The 19,567-nt window shown below is 49.9% G+C and overlaps 1 protein-coding gene across 1 annotated transcript; it reads left to right on the top strand.

Moving 5' to 3' along the window:
• Positions 1-6,261: 6,261 nt before the first annotated feature.
• On the top strand, positions 6,262-19,450 carry LOC116963402 (caspase recruitment domain-containing protein 8-like). Its single transcript, XM_042793741.1, has 16 exons — positions 6,262-6,363; positions 9,103-9,134; positions 9,432-9,485; positions 10,085-10,135; positions 10,620-10,649; positions 11,399-11,446; positions 11,583-11,626; positions 11,744-11,793; positions 12,546-12,766; positions 12,843-13,093; positions 14,855-14,989; positions 15,295-15,433; positions 15,909-15,962; positions 16,073-16,156; positions 17,287-17,556; positions 18,356-19,450. Exons 1-16 carry the CDS (start codon positions 6,335-6,337, stop codon positions 18,373-18,375), a joined length of 1,512 nt encoding a protein of 503 aa, XP_042649675.1. The 5' UTR covers positions 6,262-6,334; the 3' UTR covers positions 18,376-19,450.
• The last annotated feature ends 117 nt before the right edge of the window (positions 19,451-19,567 follow it).

The following is a 19,567-nucleotide window of genomic DNA, read 5'->3' as shown; positions in this document are numbered from 1 at the left end:
TTAAATATTTTTATTTTTTAAAGTCAAGCTTCCCAAAGGTCCAGCTGTCGAAAAAGTGAGCGTGAGATTGATTTATCAAATGCTAGGGTATATATGGGGCTGTGTCTGTATGTTTTACGCACGCTGTATAAGATCTGGCCAGAGAATCTACTGTAATAGAAAAATTAAGTGTCGGGAATTGAATAAAAACTGTCTCTGCAAACCCCACATATTTCTGCTTTACAACATCGTGCGTTTGGAACTGCCTGAAGTAGGAGTTCAGAGGGATTTCCAGCGAGCCCACTCGTACCTTTAGGATGTGGTTAAACACGGATCCTCCCCCGCCTCCCCCTCCCCATTTAGAGGCAGCCGGGCACTGACATCAGCCCTGCAAGAAAACATTGAATTATTTTTTTTATTATTATGTTTTGTTTTGTTTTATTATTTAGGAAAGGACCCCTTTCCCCCCTCACCGAAACGAGCTTTTACTCTTGCTGAGGAGCGGACACGACCCCGAAGCAGCCGGCGGGCGCAGCGGCGCGGAGCTGCGCGGCTGCGGAGCGGCCCCCGCGGGCGCGGAGTCCCCGCGGAGCGGGGCCGGGCCGGGCTGTCGGGACCCGGGGAGCTGTTGCCATCTGCAGGCGGCTTCGCTTCGGTGCCGGGACGGAACGTTTTAACGGCAGCCCAAAAGCTGCTGCTGGGGCGGCTTGGGGGGAAAAAAACCCAGGAAAAAGGGGGTGGGGGGGGGTCGTGGGGGGGGGGGGCGGGAAGGGGCACCCAGGTCTGGGCAGCACCCATCTCAACCCAGCCCAAAGCACCTCCGCTAATGAATCCTGTTACCCTAATGACCAGGCAAGGTGGGAGCTCCCTCCTCTTCCTCCCCTTCAGCAGCTCCCCCTTTTCCCGCTGCTGCTTTTCTCACCTCTGTAGCAGCCGCTGCCCAGCCGCTTCTGAGATGGCAAGATTGGTGTAAGAAAGGTGTAAGAGTCTGGGGTGTGATAGTCTGAGGATCCTGTGAGCACATTTTGTTTTATTTCCTCCGTCTCTCAGGCCCGGGGCAGAAGGGGTGCAGGCACAGCACCCATTCGGGGCAGGGGCTGGGGCTGGCAGAGCTGCCGCAGGGATCACCCACACCACGGTGTTTCTTCAAAGGTGGGTCCAAGGCCTCCCACTAAGGACCACTGGGCCTGATCCTGGCACTAGTGGGCTCCATCCCCCCCTTCCTCACTCCCTACCAGCTGCCGGAGCCGTACAATAACCCGTGAGCTTATCGCCGATGCAAAGGTGATTGTGGCTGTCAGATAAATAAATGTAACAGCAGCAAGCTTTAGGAAAATATTTAGGGGATGGTTTCACCTTGAATCAAGCTGTGCTGCTGCAATATATAACGGTACCAAGGGGAAGCTGTAACAACTGGAAACTTGCAGTATTAGCATTGATCCCTTCCTTTCAGGGGAAGGACTTAATTCTGCTGCTATCAATAAGTAATGGTCCTGCAGCTGCAGGAAGAGCTTGTTTAACTTGAGGATGGAGCAAGAGCTGGCGAGGAAAAATCTAATTTCATAATCATGAATAATGACCTGGCCTGTGCTCAGGAGAAGCTGGCGGTGGGTTCCAAGACAAGCGGTTTAGCAGGGGTGTGAGGGACACGTATGGATAAGGAAAAGTGCCAGGCTTTGGAAGACCGATGAGATGCTTCCCCTGAAATTTGAACACAGCTAATTCCACGTTTAAGCTAATCGCAAAGGGATGGCATGCAAAGTATGTGACTCGTTTGTCATCTGAATGAAAAGATCTCATTTTCCTGGCAAGAGGGATTTGACTGTTCAGTATAAGCTAACAATTACAGCCCACATTTTAAGTTTGGCACAGGGTACTCTCACAAATTCCTGTATGAATATGTGAATAACTATTCTTTGAATACATTCAAACAAATTCTCTCGCTTTGCATACATTTTAATGATCCTATACATGGCTCAAACACACACACACACACACACACACACGGTCGTACTGGGACGGTACACAGCCAGCTGAAAACAGCAACTACAACTGGTCGCTGGTTGAGCTTTTCTTAAAAAATATGAGTCCACTGAGAGGTAAACCATCTCCTTGAGCGCTGAAAATTATGCAGCTCTGTGACTTAGTGTTGTCATGGCTGGCTTGGGCAGAAAAATGTCTGGGACCATGAAGTGGACTATTCAAGAGCATTTACACTAGGTTTCTTTACGTCTCATTCTTGTTTTCTCTAAGTATTCTGGTAAATACATTTGTTGCTCAAATAATACCTAAAGAGAAAATGTGTAGACTATTCTAAATAATATTAATAACAAGAAGAAGAAGAAGAAAGAAGAAAAAGATAAAGAAGAAAGAAGAAAGAAGAAAGAAGAAAGAAGAAAGAAGAAAGAAGAAAGAAGAAAAAAGAAAGAAGAAAGAAGAAAGAAGAAAGAAGAAAGAAGAAAGAAGAAGAAAGAAGAAAGAAGAAAGAAGAAAGAAGAAAGAAGAAAGAAGAAAGAAGAAAGAAGAAAAAAGAAAGAAGAAAGAAGAAAGAAGAAAGAAGAAGAAAGAAGAAAGAAGAAAGAAGAAAGAAGAAAGAAGAAAGAAGAAAGAAGAAAGAAGAAAGAAAGAAGAAAAAGAAAGAAGAAGAAAAAGATTAAGAAGAAGAAGAAGGAAGAAGAAGAAGAAGAAAGAAGAAGAAAAAGATGATGAAGAAGAAAGAAGAAGAAAAAGATGATGAAGAAGAAGAAGAAGGAAGAAGAAGAAGAAAGAAGAAGAAAAAGATGAAGAAGAAGAGAGAAGAGGAAAAAGAAGTGTCATTATCAACTTCTGTGCTGAAAAAACTGCTTCTCAAAACTGTGGTCAGATTTGCCACAGAAGAAGGAAGAGATGGTTCTTCTCCTTCTCTCACTCCTTAGACAAACCGCTACCCCCCGCATATTTGGTACAGGTACTGTGTTTATATGATCTCTCCCCATTTGTGAATCCGGGTGTTCTCTCGTGGAAGTGGCATTGCCCATTCCCTGCCCGACGGCTGGGACAGACACGGGGTTTGGGGGAATCTCTCTGCAATCGGGGAGGAGTTGTAGGAGGGTGAAAATGCCCTGGACGGCTCTGGGCGCCTGCGTTCGCATTGCCCCAGCCGAACGGCTCAAGCAGAGCCTGATTTTTCAGTGACGAGTATCTGGCACCCTTGGAAAAATCTGAAGGCAGCTCAGGCTCCGTGTCCTGAATCCTCCGTGGGGACTCGGACGGCCGCCCATGGCGTGTTCCCTCAGCTGACCTCAGCGATGGGGAACTCATGTGCCTCCTCTCGGAGAAGAGAGGCGGGAAAACCCCGTGCTGCTGCCTGCATGAGCTTGTCCCGGGGTGCAATTAACAGTTTGACTTTCTCTTTCCGCAGGAAGAATTAGCTTATCACATGTTGTTAAAGCTACATCACGATCAGTGCTGTCCCTACCTTGGAAAGAAGCTTTGGGAAACTGAATTCAATCCTCGTTTCATCACAGCATGACTCCAATTTAAACCGGTAAAGTGTTGCTGATGCAAAACTGGACCAGTATGTGCTACTGGTGAATCAGGCCCTCGAAGGAAAAAACTTAAATATTTTGGACCAAGTAATACAGCTGCTGCACGACTCTGCAGACAACGTGTGCTGGGCTGGGCCTGCCCCAGGATAATTTATGAACACTTTGTGTTGGCATAGTTATCAGGATGTTTATTGCGTGATTATATTTCTTCACCTCAGTGGGAGGATGTCTGGAAAAAAGTCAGGAAAATAATGGTTCAGGACAGCCACCCTTAGCAAGCTCAGAGTGGCGGTTGAGGGATGGGTCTGGGACAGACAAAACCACCAGCCCGAGCCCTCTGCATCACCTAGCTACCTTCCATTTCTCATTTCTCTTCTGTCTTGCTTTTTTTTTTTTTTTTTGCTTACTTACTCTTTGCTGTGTCCTACTGTCGGCTTATTTTCACTTTCAAACTCGTATTGTCGTTCCGCAAACTTTTTCCACCTCCTTTAGTTTGCTCCAGGCTGGACTTGCTGGTGCTTGGCCCAGCATCAGGGTGTTGCTTGGAAGGGGATTTCCTTGGGTGGCTTCGCTGGCCTTTTCATCCCTGCCTAAACTGACCCTTTATATCGCTTTTCCAGTGCCTCACATTAAATGTTTTTTTTTTTTTTTTTTTTCATTTGGTCAGGTTTCAATCACAGTATCACAAACACCCTTCGCAGCCCGAGCATTATAGCTTGTTCCCATGTGTTTTCCTAAGGATATGGATTTTCTGGGATTGGTTGGCAGCGTGGGGCTGGCAGGATGTGGTGGTGGCCGGGAGCTGTGACTGGGTGAACTGGGGAGAGGGGCAGCACCAGGGGGGGTTCCCGATGCCACAGCCAGCTCACTCACACCCAGCACGGGAGAATGTGGGAGCTGAGCACTTTGAAGGCACCTGGAACAGCATTTTGAGACTACGTTTACTTACACACTTGTCCTTGTTTACAGAGCTTATCTTTTTTTCTGGTCTGTGGACTGGGCGGCTACACAAAGGGTGACCCCATGTGCACCCAGGAACTGCTTCGGGGTTGGCTCAGGGTTGGTTTAGCAGCTCACCAGAATGCTTCTGGTGGAGAAGCTTATATTGCCTTTTTATTAAAAAAAAAAATAATAATAAAATTTAAATATGTGCTGCTGCAGGTTTAGGCTCGTTTTTTTTTCTTTCTTTTATTTACATTTCTTCTTTTTATAAGCAGCTCTGCCAGTATCTCAGAGGCTGTTCCTGACATGCCGGCAGCGATGGCAGTATCTGGCATTTTCCCTCGCAGCGTGCAGAGCGGCCCGCGGTGTCTCCCGCCGGCAGAAGGATGGTGGGTGATGCCAGGGTGGCCCTGGGTGCTGGCTGGACGGGGCTGTGAGCACCCTGGGGTGGTGGACCCTGTCCCTGCCACCCCGGTGTGGGTGCTGGCAGCCCTGGAGCCTGGGCTGGCACCTTGGTGTGGGGGCTGTACCCAGACGCCGTGTGTGTGCTGAGGTGAGGTATTTTACTGTATAGAACCATAGAATCACAGACTGGTTTGGGTGGGAAGGGACCTCAAAGACCCCCCAGTGCCCCCCCCTGCCCCGGGCAGGGCCCCCTTCCCCCAGCCCAGGGGGCTCCCAGCCCCGTCCAACCTGGCCTTGAACCCTTCCAGGGAGGGGGCAGCCACAGCTGCTCTGGGCACCCTGGGCCAGCGCCTCACCCCCCAAACAGGGAACAATTTCTGCCTTAGATCTCATCTAAATCTGCCCTTTTTTCAGTGCAAAACTGTCCCCCCTTGTCCCATCCCCACCCCCTGACCCAGAGTCCCCCCCCACCTCTCCTGTCCCCCCTTTAAGCCCTGGGAGGCTGCTCGAAGGGCTCCCCGGAGCCTTCTCTTCTCCAGGCTGAACCCCCCAACTCTCTCAGCCCGGCCCCCCAGGGGAGCTGCTCCAGCCCCCCCAGCATCTCCGTGGCCTCCTCTGGCCCCGCTCGAGCAGCTCCGGGTCCTTCTGCTGTTGGGGGCCCCCGAGCTGGCCCCAGCACTGCAGGGGGGTCTCCCCAGAGCGGAGCAGAGGGGGACAATCCCCTCCCTGGCCCTGCTGCCCCCCCTGCTCTGGCTGCAGCCCAGGGCACGGGTGGGTTCTGGGCTGCCAGCGCACGGGGCTGCCTCACGGGCAGTTTTCCCCCCCACCAGCACCCCCAGCCCCTCTCCTCGGGGCTGCTCTCCAGCCCCTCCTCCCCCAGCCTGGGTTTGTGCTGGGGATTGCCCCGACCCACGGGCAGGATCTTGCCCTTGGCCTTGTTGAACTCCATGAATTTTGCCCGGGCCCCCCTCTCCAGCCTGTCCAGTCCCTCGGGATGTCACCCCTGCCCTCCCGCGTGTCCCCGCACCACGGTGCCAGAGGGGAACTTGCTGAGGGTGCATCGATCCCCCTGTCCGTGTATGTTATGTTATAGATGACATATACAGTGCGCATACATACATGTCTACACAGTATATATTCAGCACACCGGTATAGCTAGCGTGCCTACATGTGTGTGCACCAGACACCCACAGAACTGGTTCCCAGCTCGTCCCCAGTGCGCTCGTGCACCCGCCTCCACGCCCGTGGGTCCCACTGGGGGGGGGGGGGGGTGGAGCCCGCGCACGAGCGCGTTTGGGTGGGACACGGACACGCGTGGCCGGACCCTGCACCCCCACAGAGCTGGGGGGGGGTGTGTGGGGGGTGTGTGTGTATTGGTGCAGAGGCCGCAGGGGCGTGGCCGAGGGGCGTGGCCGTGGGCGGGCCCGCCCCTTCGCGCGGGTCCGCGCTGCTTTCCCTCCGCAGCTGCCGCCTCCTCCGCGATGTCCCTCCGCGGGCAGGACCCGGACAGGTGAGCGGGGACGGGGGGGGAATCCTGGCGGTGGGGAGGGGGGGGGGGGGGGGGAGGCCCGGCTACGCCCCCCCGCCATGCACCTCCCCTTACCCTCGCCCCCCCCCAATTATCCCCCACTCTGCATCCTCTCCCCAGCCCCCTGCACCCCCAGCATCCTCCCCCTCCCTCTCGCATCCTGCTTATCCCCCCCCAGCATCCTCCCAGCCCCCCGCACCATCTGCAGCCCCCAGCATCCTCCTGCTTCCTACACCCCCCCCCCCCCCCCAGCATCACCCCGATCCCTCCATCTCCCCCACCTTGCCGCTCCCTACCCCGCGCTGGCACGGAGCCCGCCCCCCCCCCCTTCTAAAATAAAAAAAAAAAACAACCCCACAGCGGTTTTGGGGCACAGAGCCCAGCCTTACACCTTAAGCGGGGGTTCCCCCAGTCGTGTGTGTGTGTGTGTGTGTGTGTGTGTGTGTGTGTGTGTGTGTGTGTCCCACCCCCCCCAGGCCAGGACGCGGCCCCGCTCCGCATCTTCTCCTCCGGCAGACAAAAGCGCTGGGCGAGCCAGCGGCGTTCCCGCTCCGCCAGCCCCGCTCCGCCCCGTGCCCCCCCCCTCCTCCCCCCCACCCCCCCCCCCCCCCGCACCGGCCCCGCTTTTCCCCGGGTCCCGCCCCACCCCCGCCCCGGCCCCGGGCCCCCCCCACCTGCACCGGCCCCGCTTCTCCCCGCACCCCCCGGCCCCGGGCCCCCCCCACCTGCACCGGCCCCGCTTCTCCTTGACCCGCCCCCGCCACACCCCCCCCCCTCCCCCGCGCAGCGCCGTTTAGAAACGAGCCTGTTTATCTTTCCCCTCTAAACCTCTCAAGGCCGGGGGGGGGGGGGTTTGTGTGTGTGTGGGGGGGGGGGTCACCCCACTTTGCCTTTGGGACTGGGGAACAACTCCCACCCGTGCAGCTCTTGCAGGGCAGGGGATGAAGCCGGCAATGCTTTTCTTCCTCATTAATTGTGTGCAATAATTTCTTAAATTGAATTTGATTAGGCCTGGGTTGGTGTTGTTTTTGTTTGTTTGTTTTTTGTTGGGTTTTTTAATTTTTTTTTTTTTTATATTTTTTTTATTTTTTTTTCTCCCTGCTTCTCTCCTCCGGAGCATGTTTATTTAGTTTAGGAGGAGGGAAATGAAGCTGTGAGGGCTGGAAGCCTGCAGCAGGCAAACCTTATTTAGCAAGCTCGATGGAAGGGTTGCACAAACAGCGCTTGGCTCGGGCACCGTCTCTGGGGGTATATGCAGGCTTTTTCCAAATCTTCCAAATACTAGGTCATTATTATTTATCTTTTTTTAAGATACTGCTTGGAAGCACAAAGCCCATTGTGTAACTCCCCATTCATGCCCGCAGTGAAACTCTTGCCCAGTTTCTCCTGCTGCAGCATCTATTTCCCTGCCCTTGAGCAACAAACTCCTACAGCTCCAGGCTGCGTGGGAGCATCCCCCCCCCGCCCGTGCTTCACCCCAATATCCCCCCTTTTTCTTATATCACTTCACCTACTGCCTCTGTCATATGTTAGGGGATTTATTTTCCTGCATCTACCATTGCCACCTATTTATTTTTTATTTTGAAATTTTGTGTTTGAGCTGCCTCAGCCACGTGTTAAGGGATTTATTTTCCCGCCTCTACCATTGCTACCTATTTATTTTTTATTTTGAAATTTTGTGTTTGAGCTGCCTCAGCCACCCATTGGGGGATTTATTTTCCCTCCTCTACCATTGCCACCTATTTATTTTTTATTTCGATATTTTGTGTTTGAGCTGCCCCAGGCCAACAGTGGCTCTGACCCCCCACGGTGATGCCCGCTCGCCCTTGGCAGCACCCCCGTGCGCCGACCGGGTGCGCCGTGTCGGCCTGGGGTGGTCAAAATCAGCATCCTGAGCTGAGCTGCCAAAGAGCAACTGCCGCGGCTTGGCTTCACCATCACCAGCGTCCCTCGGCATCGCCGGGGCGGCACTGCAATCCCTCACCTGCCTCCAAAGGGCCAGGGGGAGAGACGCTCTTTCCCTGCCCACGGGGCGCACGGCTGCCGTTCCAGCTGGCCGCTGGCGGGGCGGAGGGGCTGAGATATTTCCTCGTGCCACCGAAGCGAAGGAGAGCTGGATGTCACCTGCTGATTTACGGTAACCGGGCCCAGTTTTCCCCATCCTCAGCGGCAGCTTTGGTGGAAGGTTATTCAGTGGAGCCACAGGAAGGATGTTGTGGACCTCCACGGAAAGTTTTCCAGACCTAATCTTTACCCATAAATGATAAAACCAGCCCGTTGCCCCTTTTCAAGAGGGAACGGAGACTGAAGGTTGGTCTGGCTTTGCCACAGGGCACAAATGGGTGATGGGGTCCGTTAGAGTCATCGGCCAGGTCTGAGCCACCGTGTTTATCTGAGCTTCCTGCCTTGCTGAAGAAGATTGGTTGGGGCACTCCCAAAACCGCTGGGTGCCCAAAGTCCGGGCGCTTCGCAAAAAGGGGCTCGTGCCAGTGGGAAACAGAGCCAGGCGTCCCCGGCACGGCAAGGGCAAGAGGTGCTGTTAGAGAAAACGAGTTTTTGATCACCAACCCCTCCATCCTAAGTTACTTTACAACCTCCGGTTCCCTGGGCAAAGCCGGGGAGCGATGCCAAGGGGCAGGGAGGTGGGCAAATGCCCGCTTGCGGGGAGGTGTGGGAGAGGACGGGCGGATCTGCTCAAGTATTTCCCATTTTGTCTTCCAGCGGAGCCGAGTCCCTCTCTTCAGATGAAAAAGGTACGATGATTTTGTGAGATACAGCGCTTCAGTTGGGTTTGTTATGAGAAATGCCCATCCTTCGGAATGGAAATGATAATTTTATAACTGTAAAAAACGCAGTGCCGTGCCTTAGTTTAATGGATGAGTTTTGCTTTGTGTTTTTTGTTTTTGTTTTGTTTTGTTTTGTTTTGTTTTTTCCAATCCTGACTTTTAAAATTTATATTCCTTTCCTATATACCTGCATAGTACAAAAAAGCCAAGGGGAGTGTTAAATCTCCTTCAAGCTTATACCCCCTGGCTGCTTTTCTCTTGCAGAGGCGGCGGCCAGCGGTGCGGAGGGAGAGGGCTCGGCCGAGGAGCACCCAACGGGTGAGCACACGTGTGCCTGAGGGCTTTCGCCACGCGTGGGCTGGCGTGGCCAGCCTTGTGCCCCACCCCCACCCCCCCCAAACGTGACAAAACCACAGTGTAGACACTGCTGCAACTCCTCGAGTCGCTTGCTTTGCAATCCTGGTTTCCCTTCGACTGACATGTATAAGAATAATTTATTAAAGCCACGGGTGCTGCAGCCACATGAGTCACGTCGCTGGTGGGGCACACCAGCTCCCACCGATGCTTCTCCCACCACGTGGGCATGCCATGGAAAACCATAATACAACTGGGTGAACTGGGACATGCCACGGGTGAAGCTCCAAAATAGTCCCAGGCTGTGTAAAACATTACAATTCAGCATCTTGAACATCACAGGTACCCTACAGAAGGGCCTGGGTGACCCCTCAGCCTCCTCTGATTCTGGGATTTGATGTTCTGTTGCTCTTCTCCCCCTAAATATTTTTTTCTACTCTGTTATATTATCTAACTTGCTGGCCAGCCTGATGTATTTAAACTTCTAGATGTGCTCTTTCACTTACCTGTGGCATTGCTTTATTTCATTCTGCCTGTGACTAACGGGGTGTAATTTTGTTAAGGAGAGGACAGTTTGGAAAAAAGCTCCAGCAGCAGCTCGGATGAGGAGTCAGGTGAGCGGCGCGTTGCAATTTATATATTTTCTCCCTCTTGAAAACGTGCGTTCAGTTTAAAGCAGCTGCTTTGCCTGAGAATAGTCGCAGGGTTATTGTATAAGACTGTTAATTCGGTGATTGCATGCTGAAAAGCAGAATGATATTTTTGGTGAGCAAATGATTTCCTAGCTGCTCAGCTTCGAGCAGAGCAATAATAGAGGAGCAGCAGCTACTGTGGCTTTAGCCTCGGAGACACAACACACGCAAAGGTTTTTATACCACAGTATCCATCCAAACACCAAGAGGCTATAAATCTGCTTAAAAGTTGGCAGCAGAAGCGGCAAAACAGGATGGACAGGAAAAGAATCAAAGGAAGTGTTTGCTGTTGATGAAAAGCCTGCGGGTTTGCGCTTACATGGGTTACCACCACCAGCAGTTTATTCTGGTCTCGGGCAAGCTTGATAGTCTTTAGCTAAATAATTGCAAGGCTTTTCCTCATCAGATGCGGAGGAGTCGCACGGAGGAAGGTCGGGTGAGTGTGCTGTTGTTTCGGTCCTCGCGCGGAAGCCGCCGCGGATAACGGATGCGCGGGGCGGAGCGTCCCGCGATGGCGGGAGAGCGATTTAGAGCTGGCCGGCACCTCCGCCGCGGCTTTTTGGCAAAGGGACTTGCTAGAGAGCCCACCCCGGGCAGGGGGGGGTGGGCTGGGGGCCCCGGGGTGGCTTTGGGACAGCCCGGCTGGAGGCCCCGCTTGCAGCCGGAGAGGGGTGTCGCTGGGATGGGGAGCAGCACCCTTCGCGCTTAAAGCTTCAGCCCCCCCGCCCCGTGCCACCCCTGCTTGCTTTCCGTCGTGGTGGGGGTGAATAAGGGGGGGGTTGAGGCGCTTTTAAATCATTTTAGGGACAAATACACCGCAAATAGCGTGGGAAGCGCCGTTGCCAGCTTCCATGCGGGGTGGCTGAAGTTTGTACCCGGCGCGGTGAGACTCAATCCTGGGGATGAATCTTCTTTTTTTAACCCCAGTGAAAAATTTTCAGGCGTTTGGGCAAGTTAGGAGCTTTTGAGACAAAAGTTGTATCCTGATGTTCAGCTTCATCCCCGCGCTGTGCAACGCCTGCACTCGCAGACGTGCCAGTGTGCGTGCAAGAATTTAGTCTTAGGAATATTCTCCTTAGGTTTTTATGAATGTAAGCTAATTAAATTGGTGGGTTGTCCTGGCTGAATATGGGCACAGAAGTGCACTGGAGGCTGGGGTATTTGCTGCAAACTTCTTTTTTGTAGATGAAGAACAGGAGGAGAAGGAATCGCTACTGTGTGGCAATGAATCAGGTAGTAACAGATCTCTCCAGGGCTGTTTTTTGTTTGGTGGGTTTTTTGTTTTTGTTTTTTTTTTTTTTTTTTTTTTTCCCCCAGAGTGTTTAATTACTTTGCTTTTAATGAGCTGATTGTCCTGTTTTCTCACTAGGAGTGAACTGTCTGCCACCCTGTGAACATTGCAGAAGTGGAAATGTACGTTTATAAGAAAAACAACCCACATATTTTGCACGAGATAATTTGCAAGTTGTAGTTCTGCTCTCTCATCACCTTTTTAAGTATGGTTTTTTTTTTTTTTTGATCTATTTATAGGACCGAAAGGAGCAAGTGACCCCTAGGAGGCTTGCTGGAAAACAATATTTGTATGGATTTTTTGAGTATAATGGTTTTACATTTACATTGTTCTCATCAAGATACTTCTCTCTCTGGTTTAAATGGGGAAAAGACTAATTTGCTGCACAAATACATTTGGAGTTATACTAGAAGATGCCCCAAAATCCTTAAAAAGAAACAATTTGAGCAGCTGCCTGTGCTGCCTCCGGATCCTGGCCCAAGAAAGCTCTCAGGATGGCTTCCTGCCTGCCCCGTCTTGCTTCAGTAATTAATATCAGGCACATTTTTACATGCTTATTTTAGTCTGGGCATACCTGAGGGGTCTTGCCCTGCTTCACAGGATTATTCGTCCTCCCCCAGTTTGCACTGCATTTTTCTTTGGATGCCAGCCTTGGTCTCCCTCTCTCTGCCTTGGAAGTTGTCATCACTGTGTGACGTTGTTGTTTGTGTACGACGTTGGCTCTGACATGGATGGGAGCTGGGCTGAGCCCTTTGTGTAAAAGTAACTGCCTCATTTACAGGAAACGTTATGCAAAATGTTCATTACAGTTTTTTTTTACATACACTGGCTGTGTCCTCCTGGCCGGTGTTTAACACTCCAGTGATGGTTTAAACATAGAGGCTGGAGAAAAATAAAATAAAATTGTTGTGGCTTCTGTGCTATTCAGATAAAGTGCTCTAGACTTGTTGGGAAGGGAGTTTCTCTGTTATCCCTTGCAAACCACATTGTTATGGTATTTACTAGGTGGTGGAAACTGAACTAACTGGGTCGCTCTTGCAGGGTGCAGCTGGATGCAGAGGGGACTTACCAGTGCAGCTTCACGGGCTTGATTTTTGAGGTGACGGGGGCCGTCAAAATCACATATTCCCTCTTATCCTGGAGCAAATACGCCAACCTGGTGAAAAAGCCGTGGATCGTGGGCGGCCCCCTCTTCAACGTGCGCTGCGACTCGGCCGCCGCTCTCACCTCCATCCAGTTCCCCCACTCCCTCTGCCTCAGCGGTGAGTGCCCGGCGGGCGCGGGAAGCCGCCGGCTCCCCGGGGCGGGAGGTGCTGAGGCGGCCCCGTGTCCCCCCAGGTCATGGCGCCGGCATGGCCTTCAGGGTTCTGCACGTCAAAGGCGAGGGCGCAGCCATCGAGCCCTCGGCCGACTACTCGGCCTCGCACGTCAAGTGGGTGGTGAGCTCGCTGTCGCCCGTGGGACCGCTCATCCAGAGCCAGGAGCCCGTCCAGTACCACGGCGCCGTCATCCTCTACAAAGTGGTCGACGAGCATCCCTCCTTGTCCTTTCGGGTCTACGTGGCTACAAACAACGACTCCTTTATAAAGGTGTGGCCCGTGTCGGGGAGGGGAGTGAGGTAGCAAGGCCGGCAGGGCTGGTTGTCGGGGTGTTGCGTGGAGGATGGGGATGCTCTTCTCTCATCCCAATGTTTGCATTCAATACTACTATATATACATAGATATACATCTATACAATGAAACTGCCATACCAAGAAGGTCTGCCAAGCTAGGAGATGATACTTAAGCAGTTGTGCCTGTCCACACTCTCACTCAACACGCTGCTGTAGAAAAGAAAGACATCAGACACCCGTTGGCCACCAAAACCTCAGGATTTATACCGGAGGGCTTCTTGTCCTCTCACCCTGCAATGCTGGCAGGGCTGGTTGTCGGGGTGTTGCGTGGAGGATGGGGATGCTCTTCTCTCATCCCAGTGTTTGCATTCAATACTACTATATATACATAGAAATATATCTATACAATGAAACTGCCATACCAGGAAGGTCTGCCAAGCTAGGAGATGATACTTAAGCAGTTGTGCCTGTCCACACTCTCACTCAACACGCTGCTGTAGAAAAGAAAGACATCAGACACCCGTTGGCCACCAAAACCTCAGGATTTATACTGGAGGGCTTCTTGTCCTCTCACCCTGCAATGCTGGCAGGGCTGGTTGTCGGGGTGTTGCGTGGAGGATGGGGATGCTCTTCTCTCATCCCAGTGTTTGCATTCAATACTACTATATATACATAGAAATATATCTATACAATGAAACTGCCATACCAGGAAGGTCTGCCAAGCTAGGAGATGATACTTAAGCAGTTGTGCCTGTCCACACTCTCACTCAACACGCTGCTGTAGAAAAGAAAGACATCAGACACCCGTTGGCCACCAAAACCTCAGGATTTATACCGGAGGGCTTCTTGTCCTCTCACCCTGCAAGGCTGGCAGGGCTGGTTGTCGGGGTGTTGCGTGGAGGATGGGGATGCTCTTCTCTCATCCCAGTGTTTGCATTCAATACTACTATATATACATAGATATACATCTATACAATGAAACTGCCATACCAGGAAGGTCTGCCAAGCTAGGAGATGATACTTAAGCAGTTGTGCCTGTCCACACTCTCACTCAACACGCTGCTGTAGAAAAGAAAGACATCAGACACCCGTTGGCCACCAAAACCTCAGGATTTATACTGGAGGGCTTCTTGTCCTCTCACCCTGCAATGCTGGCAGGGCTGGTTGTCGGGGTGTTGCGTGGAGGATGGGGATGCTCTTCTCTCATCCCAGTGTTTGCATTCAATACTACTATATATACATAGAATATATCTATACAATGAAACTGCCATACCAGGAAGGTCTGCCAAGCTAGGAGATGATACTTAAGCAGTTGTGCCTGTCCACACTCTCACTCAACACGCTGCTGTAGAAAAGAAAGACATCAGACACCCGTTGGCCACCAAAACCTCAGGATTTATACCGGAGGGCTTCTTGTCCTCTCACCCATTCGCTGCTACAATACGAAGGCAAACAGCAGGAGAAGACAGCAATGAATAACCTTAATTTTCTTCAGGTTGCAGACCTCCTCTAGCTAATTTCACCCATGTAGCACAATGGCTGAAGAGGTTTAGTGGCTGTTTTTTGAGCGTGGTGTTTAGTGCACCGCTTTCTGTAAAGCTTGCCCTGGGGAACGGGTTCGTGGCTGTGCTATAGAGCTGGGCCAGAGAAAAGCCCACGGAGCCACATTAACACAGATTTTAAATGTTAATTCATTTACTGAAGCGAGTAACCTTTAAATCACCTTTTTAAATTTTAGGATATATCAAGAGCTGTAAAACATTCAAAGAAGAAATGCATTAAAATTGACAAGCCTCCCGTGTGCCAAAAATTACTACAGAAAGGAAAGAAGTATAGATTAGTTTGTGAGCCAGAAGCTGAAGTAACTCCAGAGGTAAGTCCCTTCCACAGTCCTCATTTCGTGCGTTTCAGCTTCATTACAAACATGGCACAAAATGGTTTTTCCTGCTTGTTCCTGCAGTGGCATTAAGGAAATTTTTCACATTTATTTGCCATTGCTGCAGAAAGCATTTGCCTCTTAGAGCCTTAAAATTTTGGGATGAAATGCTGACCCTAAAGTCAAGAGCAAAACTCTGAGGAGATCAGAGCTGAGCTCAGATCTGTGCCAACAGCCAAATACCTCCTCTTTAGTTTACGTTTCAGATAAATATTTGTTTTTAACATGTTTATATCGTATAGGAAATTGAATTTGTTGATGGATCTCTCTTGAAACTAAAAAGTTACATTGAAGTCTATTTGGAGAAACCCGATGACTTCACCTTGTCCTTGGTTGAGCTGGAGTCTGATGCAACTGTATGGAAAGCAAAACTAAGAGAGAGTGAGTCTTTGGTCTTCCCACAACTAGTGGGTTCCTGCTGAAAAGATGCAGGGCTCGGGGTATAATTCAGCCCTTAGATGCACCTAAATTCCTGCTAAAAAAAAATTGCAGCGTTTGGAGCTGGAAGTGCTAAAACACAAAGAGAGGAGCTCCGGGAGGTCGTGCGGTGGGTGTTGCAGTAACCTGCATAATCCCTCGCGAGCAAACAGGCGAAGGCTGCGGGGTGTGCGGGAGGATGCTCCGCTTTAGTTTTTTCTTACTGGGAATAAAACACAGTCTCTGTTGCAATGTCAGAGATGGCGTGCTGCTGCATGTTGGATAAAAGGGGAGAAAATCAGCTCATTATATAAAACCTTAGCTCAGCAGCCCGAATCCACCCAACAGTTTGGGTTTGTGCCTGTGAATTGTTGGATGCAGGGCACAGCGATGGGAATTCCTGCCTCACCTTTTGTTTCCTTTGAAAACTGTTTACCAGGTGACTGGATACATTACGATCAGAACAAAAACGAGCAGAAAAGAAGTGCAGGCAGTAAGTCAATTTGAAGATAAGTCGGGGCTGCTTGTCCTCTGTGTACCTTGCTCGCTGTTGTAGCTCAAGTGATACGAAGGATGTCACACCACCTCTCCCTTGCTTCTTAGGTGTCCAAAAACGGAAACCAGCCCTCAGCATTTTGGAAGAAGACAACCTCTGTAGCAAAAAGCAAAAGACCAGCAATAGCGCAGGTAGAGAATTTCTGTGTCACATAAAAGAACAGGTTGGGGTTTGGTGTTGTTTTGTTTTTTTTTTTTTCTATCCCACGAGTTGAAGCTGAGTTCAATTTTTTTAAAGGCTTCCACAAAGCTGAGCTTGAAATATAGGAAAGGAAAGCACTGCTTTTGTAGATGCAGGGTTTGTACCTACGTTTGCATACTTTAGTACACTGTTTGTCACTCACTGGGGAAGTAAATGGGGAAAACAGCTGGGAAATTTGCTTTATAAGGGTCAGGTAAAATGGTATTGTATTCTAAGACTGGGCAATAGCGGCTGTTTTTGACAGAGGCTTCCGCTACATGTCTCAGATTTTGCGTTTGGCATATCTCCTGAGCCATAACAGTCTGAGTTCTTCTGAAAAAATATCAGCTCCCATTTATGGTTGACATGTGATGTCCCAGTGGTCAGAAACCCTTGGTGTCTGGGAGCTCCCACCCAGAAACTACTTATTTCCTAATAGTTACTTGGAAAAAATATGGAAGAAATAATGTTATTTCAATAAGTGAGTGAAAAAAAAAAAATCAGCTGAAGTAGCCATGTAGGTGTTTATTTATGGTGCATGTAGCCACCAGAGGGAGAGCTTCCGTTCCTCCCAACCCGGGTTTTATGTGTAAGTGGTGACAGGGAGCAGGAAAGCAGCTCAGTCTGTTTTAACAGCGCGGGCTGAGACTTCTGAGCCATCACCATTGAAGGAAAACCAGACATCACCTTCCTGAGCAGCTGTAGGTTTCGAGAACAGCAGGCATCTGAACTCACCAGGGAGGTAGCGAGCGCTTGGCGTGGCCTTAACGTTCTACGTCACAAAATCTCTGGGTGTTTGGTAACTTAACGTACCAAGGGAGGTTCTTCTGGACAAATAGATGCCTATAAATCAGGAAAAAAAACCCTTTACAGCACCCAGCATGCAATCAGACGTTGTCACCTTCTTAGTCCTTCGGGTACTTTTCTCCAGCCCTTGGCTCTGACCTTGCTGGATAATCTGAATAATAAGATCACCTTCATTGTATGTCCCCAGCCATGCACAGAACTAATAGTGACATTTAGTTACAAGTCTAATGGGAAGAGCAATGTGAAATCTGGTTTTTGTTCTGTGGCTTTTCAGATGGAGTCAAAACAAAAAAATTAACCGATCAACAGCTGATGATGATCGCAAAGTTGTTTGGTAGGCAGTGGAGAGAAATCGCCATTGAGTGTCTTCAGATGGAAATGAGAGACATTGAGCAGATTCAGGCAGTGGAGGAAGAAGTTAATATGCAAAAATTTCTGGTGCTAAGCAAGTGGAGAGAGAGGGAAAAAAGCAACGGAACTGCAGAGGCTTTGTACAGAAGTCTCAGTGAAAAAGCATCCTATGAGATACTGCAAGCCCTACAAGGTACCGCCTTCCCATTATATCTGTTTAATTACATCACTGTGTTTCAGATGTATTTTAAGAATTCCTATCAGAAAGTTTACCAGATGCCTAGTACATGTTTTGCTACGTAGGTCAGAATTGCCTCCCTTCCGATATTAGCAATGACTTTCTTTCTTGTGGCATTTTTATACTTCCCTTCAGAAACTGATACAAAATGAATATTTTTGCACTGACTGTGTTGAGTTGTCTCAGCGTGAGCTAGCAGCCATGGCCAAGCAAAGCAGCATTACATCCCCAGGCCAATTCTTGGTCTTCTCTGGAGGTCCTAAGAAGAGGTGTTTGGGTAGTTACCCTGATGTATTTTAGGAACAGTTCATTAACACCTTCCCCGGATGGATGACTTAGCGGTTCAGTCCTGCAGACCCATGTATTTCCTTACTGCCCAGGGGTGCTCCCGCTCATTTCCGCGGGGCTCCTTGGTTTGTAGCAGCTGAACGGAACGTAAAGTTGTTCAGTGAGCTGAGAACTCAGCCAGCCCCGAGGGACCTTTCTCAAAAATTAAATATATATATATTTTTTTTTTTCCTATGGATGGGGCAAAACTTTGTTCTTTCTTAATTCTCCCTAAAAGCAACCTGGCTGCAGAGGGTGGAGAGCTCCTCGTGCTCCCCCCTCTTCTCTGACCCTCACAAACCTGTCTGTGCCGTAGCCTCGGGCGGTCATGTAGGTTTTTAACACATTTATTATTCCCCTGGCAATATTTCAGTACTTCCTAGCGAGCGGATCACCCCTGCGTGTTTGTGCGTGTTCCTTTCCTCAGGTTTCTCGGCTCAGAGCTGAGCTGGTGAAGCCACAGCTGGAAGGAGCGCGGCGGGAGCTTCCCCGGCCGGCCGCGACGCTTCTCCGGCCGCTTCCCCGGCACCTCGCTGAGAATTCGGGCAGGGAGACGCAAGGCCCTCATCGCGGAGCGGAAAGTTTAGGCGGGATCTTCGCAAGAAATGTGAATGAAATTTTGCGCGGATATAAGGACGCCCGAGCCTTTTCAGGAGCAATTGCTCCTGCAGCGGATCCCGGCGTCGCGGCTGGGAGTGTTGGGGCTTCACGTGCGGGGAAACCCACCACCCGGCTTTGTCCCGTTTGAGCCAGTCCTAAGAGACATGAACGCTGGAAGAAACCAGTTTACCTTGCTCAGGTTACATGATTGTTACCTGGAAACTTTTTTATGTACATCAGGGAAAGACAGGGAGAAAAGTTACGCAGGAACTTTTGTCCCCTTCAAAAAAAATGTATTGATCTGTCAAAATCATGTGGTACATTGTATTTCTCACAGATGCCCGAGATCAGGGAAGAATAATCCTAAACTTGCAGAGAAACTCCTTTGCGTAATCACTGTATTTATACATAATTACTGGGTATACTCGTGTACATTCAGTCCTTGTTAAGCTGTGGTTCTGTTTTCTAAAAACCCGAAAACTGATTTCATGGGAGCACCACTATTAACTCCAGGCAGCTTTGAATTTTCTCTGGGAATTTCTTCGCTCTTTTCTGTATAGTCTGTCTCAATTTTTATGTGATATTTTTTACGTTGTACAATTTTTTTTGTATTATAAACTTTTTATACTTTTTTTTTTTTTACTTGATTAGTTTTAACTTGAATAGGATTAGGTGCTTAGACTAAAATGGGAGAACCCAGAATCTCTGCAAAGGCTGTTGCTCTGTTGACAATGGACATATTGCAGAAATGGAGAAGAGCTGGAAATAATGTTTTTTTGCAGAAGAGACCGGTGGCCTGATGTGGGAGATTGCCTTGGTTTTAAAGACACAGGATTCTTTTGATCATCTTCCTCTGCATATGTTTATGAAAGAAAAGGCATATTTTTAAAAAATAAGGATTAAAAAGGAAACATTTATACTATTTATGTATGATTTTTGAATTTTTTTTTTTCATTTTAGCTGTTGCATGATACGTTGCATGATTGTTGTATGTTGTGGGCTATCTTTCCAACCCTTGATGCTCCAGTGCTACGCACAT

This window comes from Tyto alba, unplaced genomic scaffold (assembly GCF_018691265.1).
Source record: "Tyto alba isolate M040663 unplaced genomic scaffold, T.alba_DEE_v4.0 Super-Scaffold_10, whole genome shotgun sequence".
Taxonomy (NCBI): Eukaryota; Metazoa; Chordata; class Aves; order Strigiformes; family Tytonidae; genus Tyto; species Tyto alba.
This window is presented reverse-complemented; position numbering and strand designations above follow the sequence as displayed.